At 36.0% G+C, this 23,287-nt stretch overlaps 1 protein-coding gene across 11 annotated transcripts in view; it reads right to left on the minus strand.

The window, feature by feature from the left end:
- Nucleotides 1-23,287, minus strand: part of PUM2 (pumilio RNA binding family member 2) — a 73,220-nt gene that overhangs the window by 47,345 nt on the left and 2,588 nt on the right. For 7 of the 11 annotated variants that reach the window (XM_062573168.1, XM_062573166.1, XM_062573167.1 and 4 more), the window contains exons 2-3: nucleotides 19,951-20,314; nucleotides 711-779 (exon numbers count right to left, since the gene is read on the minus strand). In XM_062573168.1, coding sequence (XP_062429152.1) covers nucleotides 711-779; nucleotides 19,951-20,301 — 420 coding nt within the window. In that variant the 5' untranslated portion in view covers nucleotides 20,302-20,314. Of the gene's footprint in view, nucleotides 1-710; nucleotides 780-5,186; nucleotides 5,318-19,950; nucleotides 20,315-23,287 lie in introns of those variants that run through there. The other 4 variants (XM_062573175.1, XM_062573174.1, XM_062573171.1 and 1 more) reach the window with 4 other exon arrangements.

The following is a 23,287-nucleotide window of genomic DNA, read 5'->3' on the forward strand; positions in this document are numbered from 1 at the left end:
GTATTTGAAATCTTCACATGTATGGATCAGTATTTGAAAACTTCACGTGTATTTATCTCATTATCATGTCTTGTCATGACAAGCGGATCCTCAATACATGTGGATTACTTTCTAAACTTTTCAGGTCCTTCAAAGGCAGACTTAGAAAAATCAAACAAACAAACAAAAAAACAAAACAAAACAAAACAAAAAAAAAAAAAAAAAAAACAACCCCCCCACCTTCTTCTACCTAGCTATACTACACAATAAAATCATTCATGATGGTTAAGGTCTTCTTTTAAGGAAGCACCAGCACTAAAGGTATAGTAAGTTATCATACATCTCTGCTCCTTTTCTGGAATCAATATGCTTCACATACTCCAGTCCCCTTGGCTGGTCAGGTGGTAATTGTTTCACTAGCACAGATACAGTGGCACTGAAAATATGCCTCATTTCATAGAATTGCACTAAACTTCAAAGAAATAATAGCAGTATCTCTCCACCTCTATCAGGTATCTAAGAAGCCTGACACGGTAACACAGGAGCTCCACTCACAAATCATCCTAGTACTCTTGGCAAGCTAGTCATTTAATCTTCACCTTGCACAGAAGTCTTCAGTTGTCTGACCATCTTAAGAAGAGTTCTTTACTAAATAAGTATCATTTATGATTTCTTACATCATATCAAAATTTCCAAATCAACTAGATCTTCTGTGTTATACAAATAATTACCTCTCCCATTCCCCGAGATTCTAGGGCAAGAGCTTGAAACTCATGATTCATCTCATCCACAGAACAAACCTGCAAGAAAAAAGTTAACAATCTGTTATATAGGCAAATATATTTTCTAAAGTTAAGCACTTACTCTGAAAAATTTTACCAGATTTTTAACAATTCAGAGCACACAAAATTTGTTGCCCAATCTAGGCTGAACATGAGCTTAGACTTCACAAATGAGTACAGACAGTGACCAATTTTAATGAATCATGGTAATATAGTAACACATAAGACAATTTCAAAGAAAGATTTAAAAATTATAAGCTGTATGAATTAGAGTGGACAGCCACCACAGGAAAAAAATACAGTATTATATTTGCAGCAAGTGCAAACAAGTGAAATTGAAGATTTGTGCCTATAAGTACTTTGGAAATGAAATGACCTCTTGCACACAATGTTACCGAGTACACTTAGCAGCATATGTAAAGAAAAGCTCACAAAAGCTATTAGTAACTGACTGCAGTATCACACCTTCTCTTCCTTTCTTCCAGGAAATAGCACTCTTCCTCTACGCATGTCTCTTTTTTTAAATAGAAAAGGTATATTACTACAGCAAGACTTCCTACTATGACAAACAACCTCCTTCTCCATAGCACACATACAGTGCACTAGGTATATCCTTTCCTGAGGAAACAATCTCTATAAGGAACTTTCAAAACCATGATGAATTTAGAAAAAAAAACCAAAACAAAAATAGGAAATCTAAAGCTATTCTTCCTCTGGCCTCTCAACAGTAAGCTGCAGCAGAACAAAATAATGCAAAATTAAAAAAAACCAATGCCTTAAGTTTGAAAAAACATGAAAATTTTAGATTACTCTTACAAAGTCAGTCTCTCCCAAGGGGCTAGTTCCATCTCCAACAAATTTTACATGGGTATTTTTTCCAAGTACATTAATACTGCATATAAGTTGCATTCTCTATACAACATTTATTTGACATGGTATACAACTGCAGTTTTTACTTCGTATCTTTCATTTCTTCTGATTCCTATGCTTGACTATAATATATCAAAAAAAGTAAATCCACCTCTGTGTTAGCAATTGTAACAAGAGAAAGCAACCCATACAGCCAATACCAAGTTAAGACCACTTTGTGGAAAATACTCAAAATCAGGCCAAGAAACAATTGTTTTGGTAGAAATAGTTTTTATATCTATTATCTACAGATACCTAGACATAAGATAGACAGATATAAAGTCCCAATTTTTCACTTAATTTTGGAAAAACTATTAATTACGAGGCAGTAGGCTTTTTTCTTATCAAAATTCAATCTTCTCAAAATATTATTGCCCTAAATGGTGATAAACTATTAACTTTAAGGTTGAGCGTCACTGTACTTTTGAAGAAGAAATTTCACAGTTCAAAGATGTAATATTCCCTCAGAAAGAACATTTTCGTTAAGATGGAATTTTAAAACAATCCAATACACCTGCATATAGTGAGAAATGAAACACGTATTTAGTTTCACAGCAAAAAAATTAGCACCTTTACTTTTTTGAGACATACTGATATTTAAGTCAATTAGGCTGATTTTACTCTTAAAAAAACAGATTGTCATACATCTTTTAAAATGCAGAAGACATTGTTTATTTTTTCAAATAGAATAAAATAAGATCAGTAATCTACGCAAAATAAGCTTTTATTTGATTAGCACAGAGAAATAATCAAATCTTTGTGCATGCTTGTGAGTAAGTTAACAGTAGGAAGACAAGGATTTTTAGAAAGAAAAAAAGGAAATTTAAATTTGGAAGGCATTCTAAATCACGTAATTATAATTTCTAACTATAGAATTTGCTGTATAGATGACAGATCCAATTATCATTCTATAAGCCACTCCTTAAGCTTAAGTCATACACATTACAGTATCAATTACAATTAAATCTAATGACTTAGACACATCTCAAAAAAAGTGATTTAGCCTAATAGTATGTCTAACCTCAATTTGTAACTAATGTTTGCCAAACTACATCCACTATAACTGCGGATCATAGAAACAATAAGGTTGGAAGGGACCTCTGGAGATCACCTAGCCCAACCCCCCTGCTCAAGCAGGGTCACCTAGAGCATAGTAGACAGGGTTGCATCCAGGCGGGCTTGAAGATCTCCAGAGAAGGAGACTCCACAACCTCTCTGGGCAACCTGTGCCAGAGCTCCATCACTCTCACAGGGAAGAAATTCCCCCTCACGGTCAGGCAGAGCTTCCTGTGCTTCAATTTCTGCCCGTTGCCTCTTGTCCTGTCACACGGACAACTGAAAAGAGTTTGTCCCCGTCCCCTTGACACCCTCCCTTCAAGTACTTGTACACATTGATAAGATCCCCCCTCAGGCTTCTCTTCCCCAGGCTGAAGAGGCCCAGCTCTCGCAGCTGTTCCTCCTAGGGCAGGTGCTCCAGCCCTCTGATCATCTTTGTAGCCCTGCGCTGGACTCTCTCCAGTAGCTCCCTGTCTCCCTTGTCCTGGGGAGCCCAGAACTGGACACAGGACTCGAGATGAGGCCTCCCGAGGGCTGAGGAGAGGGGCAGGATCACCTCCCTCCACCTGCTGGCAATACTCTTCCTGATGCACCCCAGGTGTCCATTGGCTTTCTTGGTCACAAGGGCATATTGCTGGCTCGTGGTCAACTTGTCATCCACCAGCACTCCCAGGTCTTTCTCTGCAGAGCTGCTTTCCAGGAGGCCAGCCCACAGCTTGTGCTGGTGCCTAGGGTTATTCCTCCCTAGGTGCAGGACTCTGCACTTGCAACAAGGGTTGATTCTCATGAGGTTCCTCTCTGCCCAGTTCTCCAGCCTGGCCAGGTCTCTCTGAATGGCAGCACAGCCCTCAGGTGTGTCAGACACTCCTCCCAGCTTGGGATCATCAGCAAACTTGCTGAGGAGGCATTCCATCACAGGCAGCTATCGATTGGTTAAGCAGGATTTCCCCTTGCTGAATCCATGCTGGCTACTCCTGATCACCTTCTCCTCCACATGCCTGGAGATGACATCCAGAATGAGCTGTTCCATCACCTTTACAGGGATGGAGGTGAGGCTGACCGGCCTAGAGTTGCCTGGGTCCTCCTTCTTGCCCTTTTTGAAGACTGGAGTGACATTGGCTTTCTTCCAGTCCTCAGGCACCTCTCCAGTTCTCCAGGACCTTTCAAAGATGACAGAGAGCAGCTTGGCAACAACATCCACCAGCTCCCTCAGTACCCGTGGGTGCATCCATCCAGGCCCATGGATTTGTGGATGTCTGGCCTGCCCAGAAGGTCTCTAATCCTATCCTCCTCCACCAAAGGAAAGTCTTCCCTTCTCCAGACTCTCCCTCACGTCCAGTCTGCAGGATTCCTAGGGGCTGCCCGTAGCAGTGAAGACTGAAGCATAGGCAGCATTCAGTAATTCTGCCTTCTCTGCATCTCTTGTCACTAGGGTCCCCAACCCATTCAGGAGCGGGCCCATATTTTCCCTAGTCCTCCTCTTGCTGCTGATGTATTTGAAGAAACCCTTCCTGTTGTCCTTGACATCCCTTGCCAGACTCAAGTCCAGCTGGGCCTTAGCCTTCCTCGCAGCATCTCTACATACTCTGGCTGCATTCCTACAATTCTCCCAAGTAGCCTGTCCCCTCCTTCCATAGTCTGTGTACTTTCTCCTTCTGTCTGAATTTGGCCAAGATCTCCTTGCTCACCCGTGCAGGTCTCCTGCCCCTTTTGCTGCACTTCTTACTCATAGGGATGCACCACTCTTGACCCGGGAGGAAGTGATGTTTGAATATTAGCCAGCTTTCCTGGACCCTCCTTGCTTCTAGGGCCTTAACCCATGAGGTTCCTCCAAGTAGGTCTCTGAAGAGCCCAAAGTCCTCTCTCCTGAAGTCCAGGGTTGCAATCCTGCTTGTTGCCTTGCTTCTTTCCTGCAGGATCCTGAACTCCACTATCTCGTGGTCACTGCAGCCAAGGCTGCCCTCAACCTTTACATCTCTAACCAGTCTGTCTCTGTTGGTAAGGACAAGATCCAGCAGGACACCCTTCCTCGTAGGCCCCTCCACCATTTGTGACAAGAAGTTGTCATCAATGCATTGCAGGAGCCTCCAGGACTCCAGGTGCCTTGCTGTGTAGTCCTTCCAGCAGATGTCAGGCTGGTTGAAGTCCCCCAGGAGAACCAGGGCCTGTGATCTTGAGGCTACTTCCAGGTGTCTGTAGAAGGCCTCCTCAACCTTCTCTTCCTGGTAAGGTGGCCTAGAGTAGACACCCACAACAGTGTCCCCCATGCTAGCCTGCCCTTTGATCTTTATCCATAAGCTCTCAACTGCCTCCTCCTCCTCCACCCCTAGGCAGAGCTCGATGCATTCCAGCTGCTCTCTCACATGAAGAGCAACTCCACCACCTTGCCTTCCTGGCCTGTCTCTCCTAAAAAGCACATAGCCATCCATGGCATATTCCAGTCATGTGAGCTATACCAACCAAGTCTGTAAGTGGTGGAAGTGTTATACGTCTTTTTCTGGGGAAGAAGGTCCACAAGATCTTATAGCAAATGCTCATTTTTCAAAATAAATTTTAACTTCAAAAGCATGGTCAGTCACTCTTCAAAATTCCTGCAAAAAAAAAGGTAACCCAAAATCAGGGTAACAGCATAGCTAACACTTTTCCTTCCTGAGCTGCCTGAAGTAAATCCAAATAAACTGAAGTTTCCTGAAACTGTAAGTAAATCTCAGTATACTGAACTTTCATTTTGCTCACTTGTGCCTTTCTCATGAGCATATTTATGCTATGGTTATTTATTACTATTAGCTACTACTATTACTACTATTTATTACTAATACTTTAGTATTTTTATTGCTTCTATTTTCTGTAACAATAGCAAGAGGGTCTTCATTTGTATTTCCATCAAAACCAGCAACCCACAAAATACCACCAGATTATTGCATCTTTCATGGATCTTTCTGGAGAAAACATAGGCAGCTCGGATATGTGTAAAGACCTGAATTCTTCAGCGCTACCCTGATCTCTGCAACAGCAGATGACTTCCAGAATGACAGCCAAGCTAGACTCTACCACATGCAAAACATAATCCCTCTCTCCAAAGCAAAAGCATCAGTTAAAATCAGTATTACCAAGAAGTTTCAATTTTCTCTAATTCAATGCCAATATTCATAATAGTCATCTAATTCATGTTACAGAAATATGCATTTTAAATAGATGCATTTCTTTCACAAAAAGTAAGTTTTTACTTCAACCAATTCAGAATATTCAAAACTTTGAAATGAACTTTTATTAATTCCCAAGCACCTGGAGTAATTCATAGATGAAAAATAAAAAGGCCTTTGAATGTATTTTGCCTTTTAAATTAAACTTATTCCTCAACATTTAGAAGTTTTCATACAACTTTTTCTTGGGTTTGATTGGTTATCTCCTCTTGTTTTTTCTCCTTGAAAATCCCTCTGAAGACTACTCTTCTCCATTCATCAACCAATTACTTTGGGGATTAGTTGCTAGTTCTAATTTTAGTTTTCAGTAGTTTAAGCTGACAAACATTTCCAATGAAGAAAAGCTGGCAACTGCTTCACATTTCTTATACACATCAGATCCTTCCAAGAGCCTCCAAAATTATGTACAATTTAGTACTACATACTAAAAAAAAAAACAAAAAAAAAAAAAAACAAGCAAACAAAAAAAACAACAACAAAAAAACTTTAAGTGCAACAATTCCCTAGGAGTTAAAATTATAAATGAAAACTACCAGTACCCAAAAGAAGAAAATGAACAGTTTGTACATCTATACACAAACTTTTCCCCATTTCACAGAAACTGATGATACAACATACCAACATATATTAGTCAGTTTTCCATCACGGCAATAGGTATGAGATTCTTTGACAGTCTCTTTCTAAAAAATCTACAAAATAATGCATCCTGAAATCTAACGGTCTCTGCAAAAACCTTTACTCTTCTCAAAGCTCCTGATAAGAATAGGTTTTTCTCATTCTTACTCTGTATATCACTGCCACCTTACAGTATTTACACAAGATGCAACCCTCAATCTTGAATGCTGCAATGTTCAGTCAATAAACTCAGGCCACACTAAAGCTAAGAAAATCTAGTTAGATGCTTGTGAACAGGATACTCCTTCTGCCCTTTCTCCTAACAGTTTTTACCACTGCCCTTGCAATGAACTTGGTAATCATGAAGTAAAAGGCTTAACTTTTGATTCAAAAGTTTTATCCTTTTTAGGTACATTAGATTTTCACCCGATGAGTCAATTGAAATCGCTAATATACCACCGCTGCATTTCCTGTGTCAGGCTTGTGGTCATGCAACAAGGAAAAACTGGTTCAGAGCAAGGCAGAATAACAGTGCCCACGTTAGCTACAGCTAGCTGATAAATCGGTAACAAGAAACTGTGTCCTTACATAAACTGGGATAGAATTCAAGAGGCAGACTGTGGACTGTAGCCATCTAAGATTACCAGCAACAAATACTACTTAAAACACTATCCATTTCTGGAGTCTAGGCACAGATCTAGCAAGAAGTATTCTCTCCAACAACCCTGAATCCTCCTAGAATTAAGCTCTTAAACAGCTGGGGGAGGAGGGAGAGAGAACAACACAACAACAAAAAACCAAGATACAACGACTTTTTTTTTCTTTTTTTTTTAATGTATAAGAAGTGGGTAAACCAACAGTCCCAGAAGCAGGAAATGTTCAACCTCACCTCTCACCTTCCAAGCGAATACCCTAACTGCCATGGTGAAGGCTACTCAGACACTGGGGATAAAAAAGGAATGGTGCAGTCTGCAGCTGAAGCTGTGGTAATAGGCCAAAAGCTCAAAACCAAACACCCAGTTCTCACCCAGTGATTACGGTACAGCAACTGAAAAAGAGAGGAAAGCCAGTGTTCTCACTGTAAATGCTTGAGGCTTCTGTACTGGGCTAAATGATTTTAATTCAAATTACCTTTTTTACTTCTTTTTCTATGGGGTGCTTCTTTGGAAACATTTTTTTTTTTAATGTATGGCATATACTTATGGCAGGGATTTTACATTATTAGCAAGCTGAACTCATTTTAAGAGCGCAAAAATGGTTATCTTTTAAAATGCAAGAAGCAGCAATTCTGCTAGCCCTTCATTAAGATAAATACTATGTATTACATAGTTATGTCAGGGATTTGATAGATATAAAAAACTAATTTAGCACTTCAGATGGGTAGCCAGCTTGAAATGAATAAAGGAAAATATCTTAATACAAATTAAAACAGAACTAGACACACAGATCTAGCAGAGATTTGTAACAAGAGAATACAGAGGAAAAATTATGTAGCAAGCCTAAATTGGAAATCAAAAAGCCCCTATTATCAAGTGTTGTAGTTCTGAGTTGAATAGAGATTTCTACTCCAGAGTATTTTGCCGAATTTCTTAAAATATCCTTATTCTGGTCTAACTTGCCTCCTGATAATAAAAGCTATTCAGCAGCTGAATAGGCAACTACTAGAACCCTAACTGAGTTGAATTTTTTTTTTTAATTAAATTTAAAAAATATTTAAAATTTTGTGTAATATTTTTAACAAAACAATACACTGATCTGACTAAAACTCCTTCTGGCTAGCTGCATCTTTTCATATTTCTTTCAGACGTCAAAAATCACAGAATCACCAAAATCAACCACAGATCACCAAAAGATCTCACTTACTACCAAACAGCCTAAGAAAAGTTGCTGCTTCTGAATAATAATACAGAGCATGCTGTCTTCTGCAAATAATTTGTACTTTTTGAGCAAAACAGAAGAAATTTAACTGCAAACTTAACTACTCAAATGAGTTACAAAGCTGCTTAAAGAAACAGTCTGAACAAGCAAGCATGTCAGGCATTTCTGATAGAACACTCACACAACCAATTTTATAACCATAGAAATGTGTATTGAACTTAATCTCAAAAAATGTTACTTCCCATTAAGTATTTAACAATTTTCACCAGGTTAAAAACAAGGGTTGTAAAAAACAATTTAAACTTTTGACACATCAATCAGTAATTCATTAATCCCTACATTTTAGGTCTCTGAACTAGAACTCAGAGGTCTGGAGTTACACTTTTGCACTAGATGCCCCTTAATGCATTAAAATACTCTAACAAAAGCAAATTCAGCGTGTTTCATTGACCAGATCAGCAATCACTCTAGATCTCAACCTTCTTGTGCCTTATTTCCTTAAGGACTGTGTATTTTAAATTCGAGATGCCCTCTTATCAGTGATGAGGACAGCAACAAAAAGAGAAAACTAATGGATTTTGAAGTAGCGTTTCAATAGCATAAAACAAGAGACAAATGCTTAGCAAAAGCACCGTCCAATCTGCTGAAAAGAGTAGGTCACAAAAAGGTGAAGTGACCACACAAGCTGACACTGTATCTCAAGGTATACACACATCTGACTAAATTGTTTTCTTTCCATTCTTTTGAACAAGAACTTCAGTAACCTGAGAGCATGCATCCTGAATAAATTATTTTTTTAGGTTCTTTAAGCAGAAAAAAAATATATACAGATACATAACACACATATACATATGTATATATTTTAATCTGCTGAGTAACCTCAAGTCCTGGCCAGGGTTGGAAACTACAGATCTAATTGTAGCTCTACTGCTAAACCTTACAGAGCAAGTGTAAAAGGATACCACCCCCTGTGAAAAGAGGAGGAAAATGAAACACATCATGTCACCTATTTCAGAAGTAAGTGATTAGTACAGAGGCCTAGTAAAACCAAAGAAATCTTGTGTTCCTGCCTATGGAAGGAATATGCTTTAAGAAAGGTGTAATTGCAGCCATTTACAACACACACGTACTCTTCCAGCACATAAATTTATCTCTTCTTAACACAGGCTTTCATGCTTGTCTTCCCACCCAACAACTTCAAGCTTTGCCCTGAGAGTGGCAGAACTGTTTAGCAGAAATTTTTCAAAGATACTGTCAGGTGACTTCAAGCTTGGTATTTTAACCCCTACAGTTAAACACAGGCAGAACTACAAGCCTCATACATAAATTAATAATAAACTGTCTGTATTGAAACCAGATTTTATAACTATTTATAATAGCTGCACTGCTCCATTCAAGAAGTTGCAGTGATATATTCCAACATAAGCAGGCATAATTTATATGAAATAACTTAGCAATTTCTCAACCAAATCTTTTTACCATGTTAGAAATTATCCATTCAAAAGAGCATCTAAAGAAAACACAGAACAGGAAGTCAGGAATGACAGATGTCACTGAACTTAGATTATAACTTAGTTCTGACAATAATGAAACAACAAGCAAATACATGTTAGAAAGAAATACTCAAGTATCTGAAACAACAACAACATGTATTTCCACATCTGAAAGTATTTCACACACTTTTTCACCTAATGCATCTAAGAGAAGCTTTGAATTTCAGATGACCTTCTACATCTGTAAAACAAATGGATTTAGGAAAGCCAAAGTGTAGTTTTAGCGTTTAAATGAGCTGCAAAAAAGACTCTTACTGCTTGCAAATCTAACTGCAAAACCATCTTTCATACAGAAAGATGTGCAGGCTTAATTTCAATGTGGAATAGTTCAGGTATAATCTGTTCTAGTTTGGTGCAACTCTTATCCCTTCTCTTACATCTACATACGTTATTCTGCATCTCTACCTCCACTGTAACTGCATAAAAACATCATAAATGTATTCAGAAGTTTGAAAACAAAGTTGTAAAAATAAATTTGAATCAGTTCTGTCTAAGCATGTTTATTTTTTAACTGATGCTGACTGCTTAATATATTCACGTATGCACAAATTTTTGATTTTACAAATCTACGTTTTTCTTGTTAAGCTAGTTAGCATCATCTCTCTACAGCAGAGTAAGGAGTACTACCAGTGGCATAAGAGAAGTTACAGGGAATTCATGAGACAAACCATTACTACTAACCATTACAGAGTTTTACTCTCTAATGAAAGGCTTTGTTAGTGAGCATAAACACTAACAGCTACTTCTGTAAAGAAAGATGACATTAATTCACTGCATTACTATTGAGATATCATCCACAGTTTATCCATAATCAACTCAAATTATTCAAAAATTATACTAAGTTTAAAAAGTTAAGAACTCAATTGCTCTCTAGGCAATATGCTATAAAAATGCTCAAAAAGCTGCTTTTTCTGAATATGAAAACTCAATATAAAAACATACTATGTTTATATACTCTGACATGGTAGAGTGTGTAACCAGCAATAATTTATTCTATCACATATAGTAGCAATTCATGGAATCTATGACTAATTCAGTCTAATGAAGTTAACAGACATTAAATGCAATGATACAGTTCATAAGGAATGAGAACAATTAAAATGTACAAGCTTTGAACCAAGTAAAAAAATCTATATAGATTCTTTCTACATTATAATCAAGTTTTTTTTGCTCGTTTTCTTTAGATAGCAATCAGAAAACTGAATATCACATACAAAAAAAATAAAAAACAAGCTTTAACTACTTGTAATTTTTTATATTTTTTAAAGAATTTCGTAAGAAGGCAGTAATTATAAAGAATTCCATAAAGCATAACTGATTCAAAAACAATTATAATTTAGGACCAAGAACAAAGGGATTTTTGTCTGTTTTTTAATCTAGCCCACTAAAAGTGTGCCTAAGGAAATGACAAAAAGTCTGGTAGAATTTACAGAAAACAGTATTTGTGCTATTGCAGCACTGACACAACCTATCAGAAAGGTTCCCCACTGCCCCCAACAACTCTGGGCATAAAATACTCCCATTCTTCAGAGCTTTTACTCTCATCTTCTTTACTCCTATGGCAGATGCATTCACTACAATGTACATTTTTCAAGGATACAGTTCTCCAAAATTATAGATACAAACATTTAAATTCAACTCTCACTTCCCTGGTAATTTCCAGCATCATGACTTTCTCCTTCACTGCCCTGTACCCTTTGAATAAGCTACAAAATGTTTTCTCAAGAGGTAAGAAGAAACCAATGCAATCTGATCTTCTCAGAGTGGTTACTAAAACCACAGATGAAAAAATGGAACTGTCTAACCCTTAGCAGTGATTTTGATCATGCCTACTAGAAAAGAGAAATTAGGAATTTTTAAGATTCCTCTCTCCACTATGAAAGCATAAATACTAGCTGTTTGAAAGAAAATTGTTAACAGAACATTTAACTCTTCCACATGATGAAGACAAAACGACAACAAAAAATGAAATTTCAAATACATACTAAGTTTTCCCCCCCCCCAAAAAAAATCTACCTTTATTCTTCAAGTCTTTGCTTTCTGTGCATAACCCTGAAGACAGTCAGAAAACACTTAACACATGCTTCTTCCTACTGTATTTAAGAGCTACTACTATACAGAAGAGTATGTGTTTGCTACTTTATCTGTCTACAGCAGGGGAATGGATGCTTAAAGTAATTGCTGTTATCAACGTTTTCAGCTGTCTAAGGATGTACTCTTTGGACAATATGCTTGCTCACACTAACCATATATTTCTATAATTGCCTAAAAGTTTGGGGGGGGGGGCGGGAAACAACCAAAAACCTAAGAAGTGAATACTTTTAATTCAATAAGCCTCATTTCTAATTCATTAAGAGCAGCAGCTTAGTCTTGGACATTAATATCTCATTAAATGTTGGCCAGCAGAGTCTTTCAAAAGAATTTAGAAAGTATTTGTCTAAAATAAGACTGAAGACATTATACTGATGACAATTAACCTACTGAAAATAAAGTAGGCTATTTACAAATAAAATTAAACTAATTAAAGGTACGTAACAAAAATTAGTTCAATAACTGTTATTAATATATCGGTGTTAAAATGGATTTAAAGCCAAATTCTCTAACCTTCCACTGAGTAAGCCAAAAATTTAAGAGGTAGGTATTAGTACATAAATAGCAGAACTTTAGTAAGCAGAAGCAGTAGTAACTGCGGACAAAAGGAGACCAATGTTTGAATTGCCATCTAACAAACTAAAGGTGGTGATTTTAGGCATAATTTCTGACTAGAAGTCTAAATTCCAAGTTATTCATTTTCCTCTGAAATACTCCCTAAATCCATTTAACTTGTTATGCACTCTCTGCTTCCCTTCACATACTGACCTACTGCTTTGCTTTGCTCCCTGTGAATTCCAGTCTCCACTGTTTTCACTAAAGAGAAAAACTTCCAGAAAGCTCTTGTTATCTTCATATATAAGCTATATCATCCCTGACCAACCCAGCTTTAACATAAACTGTACCAAATCAATGTAGTTCAGAAATCTAAATGTAGTTCACCCATATAATAAAGCATTATCATAAATTTTCACAAGCCCCATTACACTAAAAAAGAATGAAAATGACATTGTATATCCATAGAGAAGAACATAGATTAAGCAAAACAATTAACACTGACTCAAATTTAAGATACTTACTTGATACCCTGAACAGAACTTGAGTAAGAAAGTATGAATAAAATACAACGCAAGTACAAATATCTGAATGACTACGTGCAGCTAGTTTTACCAGAACTATCTGGCTCTTACCACCTTGTATTGGATACCTATGCAACACTCTTAGAATGCCAAAAACACTTAACAGATTTGGGACAAAACTGCAAAATCCCATAATAATCTGGTCTGGAATGAGGCCTTAGATGCAAGCCCACCTAAAATCTGGAGCAAACAGGAATAAAAACGCAACAAAATTTCGAGTGGCTAAGTAAGCAGCTAGCTCACATCTAGGGTCTGTACTGTGTCAGGCTCCAGGCTGTATCAACACGGGTGTACTACTTCCAGCTCACATTATCTCTAGAAGCAGTAGTATCAGATTTATGCTAGCATCAATATTTTTTTCACTGACGTTTACTGATTCTGCACAGAGCTATTGTTGCACAGCTATAACTGATTATTTGTCTGTAGGTAAATCAAACATAAGAGTTGACTGCATGCCATTTGTTTTCCTGCAATATCAAATCAAAGTCCCACTATGCTAATTATTGAATTACTAAAGCATGAAGAACTCTGCTTCAAAGACCTTTCAGTAAGTGTAAGACAAATGACAAAGGTGAATACAACAATGAGTAACTGAATTCATAAAGAAAGAATAAAGTAGCATTAAGACACTCAACAATGCACCAGAGTCAGGTATTTGGGAGTATCAGGGCAGAATAAACTTTTAAGACTAAGTGAAGGAATATATGTAACAAAGCAAAAGCAATCTGAAAAACACATAGGCATGCTTGTGAATATACTTAAGAGACAACTAATACCTCAGTCAACACAAAAGGCAGCAGCAACCTGAGAGCATCTGAGATAGTATGCAATGTGTATGCAACTGGCCACGTATTCCAGGAGCTGAAACAATCACCTGTGGTTTGAAATGGTGGTGAAAAGGGTATGAAGCATGTCGATGCACTGAGAACATCAACATAATTGGAATGAGTGATTAAGGGAAAAATAGTGTTTTGAAGAATAGAAGTTACACGGGTATAAGGCTTGTTTGTGCACATTAGAAACGCGACTGCAATTACTTACCTTGTCCTGACAGCAGTTAAGCTAAAATGTCTATTCCATGCAACTATGTACTTGAAACTGCTAAAAAAATTCAAATACTTGCAAAATTCAACACCATCTTTCCTCTCTCTAGCTAGGGAATTGAAGTATATCACAGACAACTTCAATGCTTTTCTTTCTACCAAAATGCAAAGCTACACCCTTGCAGTATGCCATAAATTTCAAAACAAAGAAAGGGAAAAGACAGATGAAAGTTACTTCAGCTAAGAACTAAATTTCAAGTTGAATGCCTCCACTACCAGAACCTTGCCAGTCACCAACAGCTAGTAAGGTGATATCTCAAACAGGCATGTTGCAAGACATGCAATTTATACTCAAACAGATACCACCTCAAAATCCACTAGAAAAACAAGTCACTTGCTGCAAATTATATAGCACTAGCACAATGCAAAATGAAACATCTCACCAAAATTTTATTATTCAAGTTTCTTATAATAGGGTGCACAACATTTCCCAAACCAGGAATCAAATACTTTCCACTTCTCCCCTAACTAAAAAGAAAAATCCTCCCAGCCTAAGATTTCTTCTAGTTCGTGAGGTTTGAAAAAGTATTATTGGCTTGTAAATTTGACAAGCTGTTTAAAGTATAAATGTGACAATCACAATCCAGGTTTCCACTCAAGTGGAGCCAAATGCTACTGTAATTAACTGAAGAAAGCAGTGAAATAATAATAATAAAAAAAACGTAAAAGTTAAAACAGAGAAGGGCAATACTTTGTAACACCTTAGAACCCCTTGACCACATACATAGAAATAAATCATTTCAAGAATAGTTTAAAACTGATGTTAAATTTACAGGGAGAGGGAGTCACAAATTAGCTAACCTAAAACTTCAGGTTTAATGTAATAGACTACTACTACTACTACTAATAATAATAATAATAATAAAAAAACAGTATTGATGTGTTTTGTGGTCTTCTAGTGTTTAAAGTCTGAAAGCTTCCATTGAAGAAAGTTATTCTGAAAAAAGAAAAAAAAAACTTTAATATTGATGCATTTCACAATTTAAGTTCTTCAAACTTAGAGTGTTTCAAGAAGTTGCAGGTTGAAAAAGAATCCCAAGATAAGGACTGCAAGCTTGCTTAGATTTCTAGGAATGACTTTAAGTGGAATCTATAAAAGGAGAAACTAGTGATTCAGGAAATGTAACTCCCACTGTAAGGTCAGGAAACAGATTTTGCTGTTCCCAGTTTGAACGAAGAGCTTATGTTCATTGTTCCAAGGAACATGACTATGAGGTCTCATACAGGAAAATGATTTTCCAAATTCCACTGCATAAACATATTAGCATATCTTATTTGAACAATGTCAAACTAAAACAACTTTATTGTTTAAAAGCAAGGCAAACTAGAAATGGTCCATTTTATCCTGGAGGCAACAATGTCAAACATTTGTACATTTTATTAGTTTAACAACATCCATGCATTTTCTTGTAGCTAAATCAATTTTAATAGATTCTCATCGAAGTCATGCTGAGTACTTGCAAAAAAAGGATGAAGTTTCTTCTCCACATCACAGAAATGCTAGAGTTCTTCAAACATAAGAAGATTTTCTTTTGTTCTATTCCCCCAAAAAAGACTCTTCTTCATTTCAACAGTTATTTGCAAAACTCCAGAAGTTTGCAAATTCTAACAGAAACGAGTTACAGCAACTGAAGCCTAAGTGAAGCTCTGTACAATTTATATTGTTTCTAGCACCAGTATTCCTAGGAATCTTCTAAAATGCTGCCAAAAATGCAGCATTTTTCTCAAGTTTATCAATTCCTGTTTCTCTAGGCTCTGACAAAGCAGCTTTGTGAGACACAGGTGCAGGACTGGAATTATTTTATTTGCAGTTCCTATCCTTTCCCTCTACTGGAAGCAGTCATGGAACAGGAGCAATGAACAACATTTTCACTCAAATTAATAATCAATATATTAAGTTAAAGTGCTGAACTGCTTAAATCCCTTTGCTATGAAGGAAGGCAGAATAAATTAGGAAAGAAGATAGGGGAAATACCAGGGGCAATATCAAACTGCTGTAGCTCTGCCTCAGCCTACAGTACTTACAAGTACTGGATCATTCCAGGTAATATATCCTGAACTTCCCAAATCCTCATCTCCTATCTGTAACTCCAAATACTGTTCACTGCTGATCACTGAACTTCTATATGACTCTTCACACAGAATTGACGTAAATTAGCAATGAATGGATCCCTAATTTATTTGCAGCCACAACGCGAATGTTAACGCAAGGATGATGCCACAGTGGATGGTGGTCTTCCTCAGACTGCTGTGCTATCAGAGCCTAAAGTGGGTTTTTTGGTCTTGAAAGAGGGAGGAAGAAAAGAAAAGTCAAACCAAGAGAGAGATTTTTTAGCTGTTTCCAGTGTTAAGTATTTTAAAGGAAGACAGATAAGACTGAGTTGGTTAGTTCTAGATTAAGAAATGGGAAAATTATACTTAATTCTGTCAGTCAGTGATTACACACTCCCTGCTCCACATACCCTATCATGGGTGACAAGGAAGGTTTCTTGACTCAGAGTAAGCTTTTGGCTTTGACACCTCTTATCAGAGTTCTGTGTGCACAGCCATTCTCCCAGTTTCTCACACATTACCTTTCAGCTATTTGAATATCCAAATATTTTGGGATATTGTCTCTCCTGCAAAGGAGTGCTTCTCTATCCGTGACCTCACTTATGCTGCCTATTCTGTACAAGCAAAGTACTCTTTTCAAATAAAATGTTTGCCATGCCAGTAACTTGTCTATCGCTTTAATTTTCTGTTGCTATATTTGAAACAACCTTAGAAGAGCACAAAACTTAAACATTAACAGTATCACATATATTTCTGTGACTGAGACTGTCACTCTGGTATGTTCTATAAGCCATAAACAATGCTGATTTTGTGTCAGAGTGGCTAGTTAATTTAGAGGCCAACAAGTCATGCAAGCATGCATTTATCAAAAAGAATTTTCCATCTCCACAGAGTTGAATTCCATTCAACTGTTGTGTCTCTGAAGTTCCTTAATCTTCTCTTAAATATCTGTGGCTCCTGAATCCATCACATCTTCATAGTTTTTAGGTCAGCATACATTAAACATCAGTACTATTATGGAACTCTAGAACAATGCACTAGAATGATCCTGGTACTAGAATGGTCTTTAATGCCACAGTTTATAAATATGAATTGCCTTCCAACTGCTGACACTTGACTGATGATCCCACAACCCCTTATAAGGGACACAGAAGGGAAACAATTCTTCAGTCTTTAAATTGCAGGAAAATCAAGTATATTTATGACTTTTTATGCTGATTTATTTAGAACTAAACTACACAACTCTTCTAGTAGCTCAAATAATTTCAAAATTCTTCAAACCTTATCAAGTCTTCCATTCAAATTGATCTATCCTTCTTGAAAAAAAATGAATTCCTCAAAACAACAACAGGTCTTCTGACTCACTTTTAAGTACTACCTCAAAGAATGAGTCAAAAGAATAAGGTTATTTTCTGGTATGGAGGTGAATATAAGGTTTTTTCACACCCTGTGTTTAATTTATTCTCCTGTTAATACCTCAGTTCATGACAGCTTCTTGCAAAAAAACTGCCAGGTTTTACAATGTAACTTATGCAACCATCATTTCCAACACGTGAAAAATTCTTACTTTTTGTATATGTGATTATTTTTGCTTCAAGACCTGCAAATTCCTGTTTGTATTCACTTCCTATAGAATTTAAATGCCTACTGGAATCAGTAGAACCAGAGCTCCACTGTCTTAAGGAAGAAATGATTCAAGTTATGCTATTTTTATCTGAACTGCTTGTTTGTTGTTTTGGCACTTTCACATTCTGCAACTTTGCTAGACACACTAGAAATTTATCTCAAATTCAGTTTTCAGATATGCTTAGATAAGGTATGCTGAATTCAAAGACTTTAGTATCTTAATTTCTACTTATAATAAATTACAATTATTTTCTATTAGTGTTCTTTGTAATATCTCTCTAAATACATCAAAATATTCTACCTTTTATATATTTGACATCTATAATAGAGACTCTCTACCCAATGCCTAAAGACTAGAATAGCAGTTGGTTTATTCCCTTATACAGACTGAATAAATTTAGTTATTTGAAGATCTCTCTACCTAATACTAACTCAAGAGTTGTCCTTGCTTTAAAAAAAAATGGTAAAATATCTTCTATCTTAACAAAATCCCCCCAAAGTGGTCCACAGAGAACATGCAAATCACAGAACAGAAACAGAAGTATCCTGATCTGTACTTAAACTCTTTTAGTTTATACTGCTAATGAAGAACAAGAGAGCAGTGAAAAACAACAGAACATAAAAGGCTATACTGATTATATTAAGTTGGAAAAATACTATTTTGATATAGTTAAGAACAACCAACAAAGTTTCTCCTTCTCCAAGTCTTAAAAATGCGTAAAACTACTGAAGTACTTAAAAAAAATATACATTAAAAAGCTGTTCCTTCCCCCATACAAGTTACTACAACAAACATTTACCTGCTGGAGGAAATCAGAAATATTTTGTAGGACTTAAGTGATTATTAAACAAGGCTACTGGTTAAGATTTGACTCTGACTCCCACTGGAAATGGAAAGCAGGTGACAGAAGGGAGACACAACTGTTACTCATCAGTTACTTGCCTGTGAATAATTTTATATACACAGTGTATCAGCCCTATGAAACTGTAATGAAAAATCAGTACAGGCATAAGCATCCAGTTGTCCGTATTTCACGGACTGAATGCTGACAGAAAAAAAAACACAACATTTTTACACATCCAGGAAGTGTGTGTCCAAGTGGACAAGTAGAATATTGCAGAATTTTGTATTTCCAGAACTGTATTAAAGAATAAACATAATGTAACATTAAGTAGTACGTAAAGGCAAAAGATTTATTTTTCTCTGCAGTTCAACAGAGCAGGAAGAAAAAAGTCTAAGAGTAAACAGAAAAAAATGCCAAAAGAAATAAATAGGAGAAAATACAGATTTAAAAAAACAATAGATTTTCCCGCTTTTAAAATTAGCAAATTTCCCTTTATTCACATTTGCTCCTGTTTTAACTACATTTTGGGGCTTGAAAAGGTACAAAGCTGCTGATGGAACTAAGTGTGACGTATTACAGAAGTCACAGGGAAAAGCCATTATCTTCTAAAATTCAAAATTAAATCTTTACACAAAAATTTGCAAGCCATTCCAAATAATATTTGGAGTGGGGAGGGTAAACCTTAAAACTGGAATTTTTCTAGGTTACAATCTATACTAAAGTAAAATAGAAGTAGTATAATTTAACACAAATTTTCTACCTGGAAGTGTAACAAGTAAGATTGTGTGCAAAATCCATACAATTTCTCATTAAGTCTATTGTAAGCTAGTCTCTTTTCAAATTAAAACACTTGTTTGGCATAAATTCAAGCTTAACGATTTGAGAGTATTCTGATGAAAACTAGGTACTGCCAGAAATATGAAATGCTCGTACACTTATAAACTTAGAAGTTTCAAACAGTTTCATTTATAACTGCTTTAATAAAATTAACCATATGTTTTAGACACTAGGTTACTATAGGCTTTGAAAAACTAACTTAACTCAGACATATCTTTCTGAAAGATGTGGATTCAATACAAAATGTAAGAACTGTTTCAATTAAAAAAATAAGCTACCTACCGAATGATCTACATGAATGCTATCTCCTGTGGGCCAGTGGTGTTTGCTGGAGTAGCCATTCAACTGCTCATCAGCCTGTCTCTGGAAAAAATATCCAACTGTGGCATCATCCTGAGAACGTCCACTGAGGGGTACCTGGACATTGGAAGCACCTGACACTGCAGCTGCAGGGATAGTGTGAGGATTGTTTCCACCTGAATTGGGCCCTGATGTTGTTCCAACTACTGTTCCAGCTGGGGCAACCCCCACTCCAACCCCACCGGCTTCCTGACCAATGTTCGCATGCATCATTCCTCTGGTCTCCCGCCATGCCACTTCATTCATGCCTAGGAGGACACATGGAATGCTCATTCCACGTAGAAACCTAAAAGGAAAAAGTCTTGATAACATAAAAAGCTTTCCCACATATTTTTAAATATGCAGTTCTTATAATCAGGATTTTTAAAAATGCTATGTAAGAACAATATTAACATTGCTAAAATGTTTATTTAAATTTTAAATATTGTTATCAAACTAAGCCTCTAAGATAAGCATATAAATCACCACTGAGTTTTACAAGGCAATATATTTATATGGTGCAGTTCCATATATTATGAATGCTTCCCTGCATATTTTCTAGCTAAACTCAACAAAAATTTGATCTCAGATCATAATGGCAGTGGTTTCTTTTACATTATTACTCAGCATAGTATGTAAAAACATCTGTCATACTGCTATTTCTGATTTTGTACATATGCAGACTACAAAATAAAATACCATTGAAAACTAACTTCCATGTTTGAACTACATCTCATTCTTACATGAATTACCTCAGTTTTCCTTTCCAAGTTATTAAGCTACATAAGAGTCCAACAAAGCAGTTGACATTAAACATCTCTAACCCATGACAGTAAGTTTGAGGATTTTCAAGAAACAGATTTTGTGCTTAGACTAAAATAGATGTTCAGAAGTGAGTTAGCAAACTTCAGCTCTTAGCTTGAAACAAGTATAAATGGCCACAGCAAAAATCTCTCCCTAATACTGACAAAATCCCTGCAGGAAAAATACCCTACACCTCTCTACTCCTGCACACATATACGCACACTTAATGTTCTACACATATTCTCATCTACCATAACTGATGTATTGTCAATATTTTGGTACATAAAAGGTCCCAAGTAATGTTTAAGGTATTTTTTTATTCAAATTTATATTGAAATATCAAAATATTTTAATTTTCAACTCTAAGAAATGTCTCATTTTTCACTCTAAACAAGAAAGAATTTAAAACTAAACAGGAAAAACTCATATATAGAAAGATATTTAACCATAACAGAATGCTTAGATCTGAATAGGTACACAAAAGGAAGCCACAGTCCTCTAACCCCTTAATACATGCATATATTTCAAATCTAGCCTTAATGACTCTATGTCCAATCAACCAGGGGAAATGTGTAAGATATAAGGCAGGATGACTTTATTTTATAATCCTGAACAATCTCAGTTTTGTGAGTAATATTTAACATCTAAAGCTAGTTTGATTAATTTGTATTGTTATGGTAGATATTAGCCTTATTGTCATAATATGCCACTATTATCAATTTTGCAACTTCTTTAGGTTACAAGACTGCCATCACTGTAACAGTCACAGAACTAAAGTTTAAGGAATATGTCACATTGGATATTAACAGCAACCTACTTAAAAATTATGAATCAAAACAATAAGACTCTTTAGTGTTACATGAGCTACACAAAGTAATTTCCACTAAGTGTAGCTTTGTATTTAAACAATGTAGTATGCATTTTACAAATTGATGGAACTAACTACATCAACTCAGCTTGTTTAAATTCATTTCTCTTTTAAAAAGATTTATGAACAAATGCCATTTAAAACTGCATAACACAGCAAAAAATGTATACAACTAGTTCAATACATCAGTCTTAAAATTCTTCCTTAAAGTACAGTGGATAGATGAACTCAAAAGAATAGAGTTCACGAACAGAGGTCTGAGACAACTTTTATTTCTCCATTAGATTTATATATGGAGAACCAAGAGCTTTTAATAGAGAGAAAGACAATCACATCTGTTACCCGTAACCAAGCATTTTTCCAATATCTCAATAGGACTGATGAAGCAGAAGGTAACCTATCTCAGAATTACACAAAGTCAAAAATAATTAATGAAATTTAGGAGATGTACATCAGATTACTCTTACCACTCTACAGATATATATATATATATATGTTGTAAAAATCTGTCTGTAAAAAGGCTGCAAATGTGGTATTAGTATAACTTGTAAAAGATAGAGGATCACATTGCCATTCCAAAGTTTAGTTTGGGACTTGCACATTGGAATAGGTACCTACTAGACCACTAGCAAAAATTTCAAATACAAATTAGTATAGAGATACTTTTCCTGAATTTTAGTTTTATGTTCTTCTTTCAACTCCTAAGATGATTGTTCATAACTTCTGCAAATATGTTCTTTCTGTATGTATACAACTGTTCTTAAATAGTCATGGTTAGGGGGAAAAAAAAATCAGCTAACCAATAATGAAGTAGAATCTTTAAAGAGATTTCTAGAAATGACACCTGGTTTTGATTTGTAAGCTAAACATTTTACATACCAGCTTGAAAAGTATATGCTTGCTATTCTAAAAGCCACAGCAGGTATTCTGAGTGGGGTTTGAACTAAACCTTGCTATAAAGTTTCAGGAGTATACAGCCCATTACTGTAAAATGTATTTTATTCGACTCGCTTGAGAGTACACACCAGTAGTTAGAACTGAACCCATTTAAATGATCTGATGTTACTCAAAACTCTTCTACTCTAGGATTGTAAAATGCCTTGGACTTCATTCTTAGATGCACTTCACAGCTGCTATTTGTTGCTATAAGAAGAGAAAACGAGCTTTTAAGCGAAAGACTTCTTGTCTCATTTCTGTGACAAGAGCCTGGACACTGTTTTTTGACAACACTGGAATGGTCTCATTGTATGGGTGGAGAAAGTTCACATTAGATGAGGTAAGCATTTTCAACTAAATTTATTGAAGAGAACAGAAGAAAGATTGACAACTTTCACATACCTATACTGATAACAATATTTTATAAAGCATGCCTACTCTACAGCTTTATGCGGTTTCCTCTGTAGCATTTCTATTAGAAACTGTCATAAGAAAATACAATGTATTAATGCTTGTTTCACAGGAGATCCCAATATAGAAAGGATTTAACATTCAAGGCAGAAATTTGGTTCATTTCTTTTTCCTTCAACAGATAGTGAGTTTTTAATACAGTTCCACATTCAAAAAAGACACATGAAGGCAAATAAGAATTCAAACCATTTACTGGATTAC

This window comes from Rhea pennata, chromosome 3, assembly GCF_028389875.1.
Source record: "Rhea pennata isolate bPtePen1 chromosome 3, bPtePen1.pri, whole genome shotgun sequence".
NCBI lineage: Eukaryota > Metazoa > Chordata > Aves > Rheiformes > Rheidae > Rhea > Rhea pennata.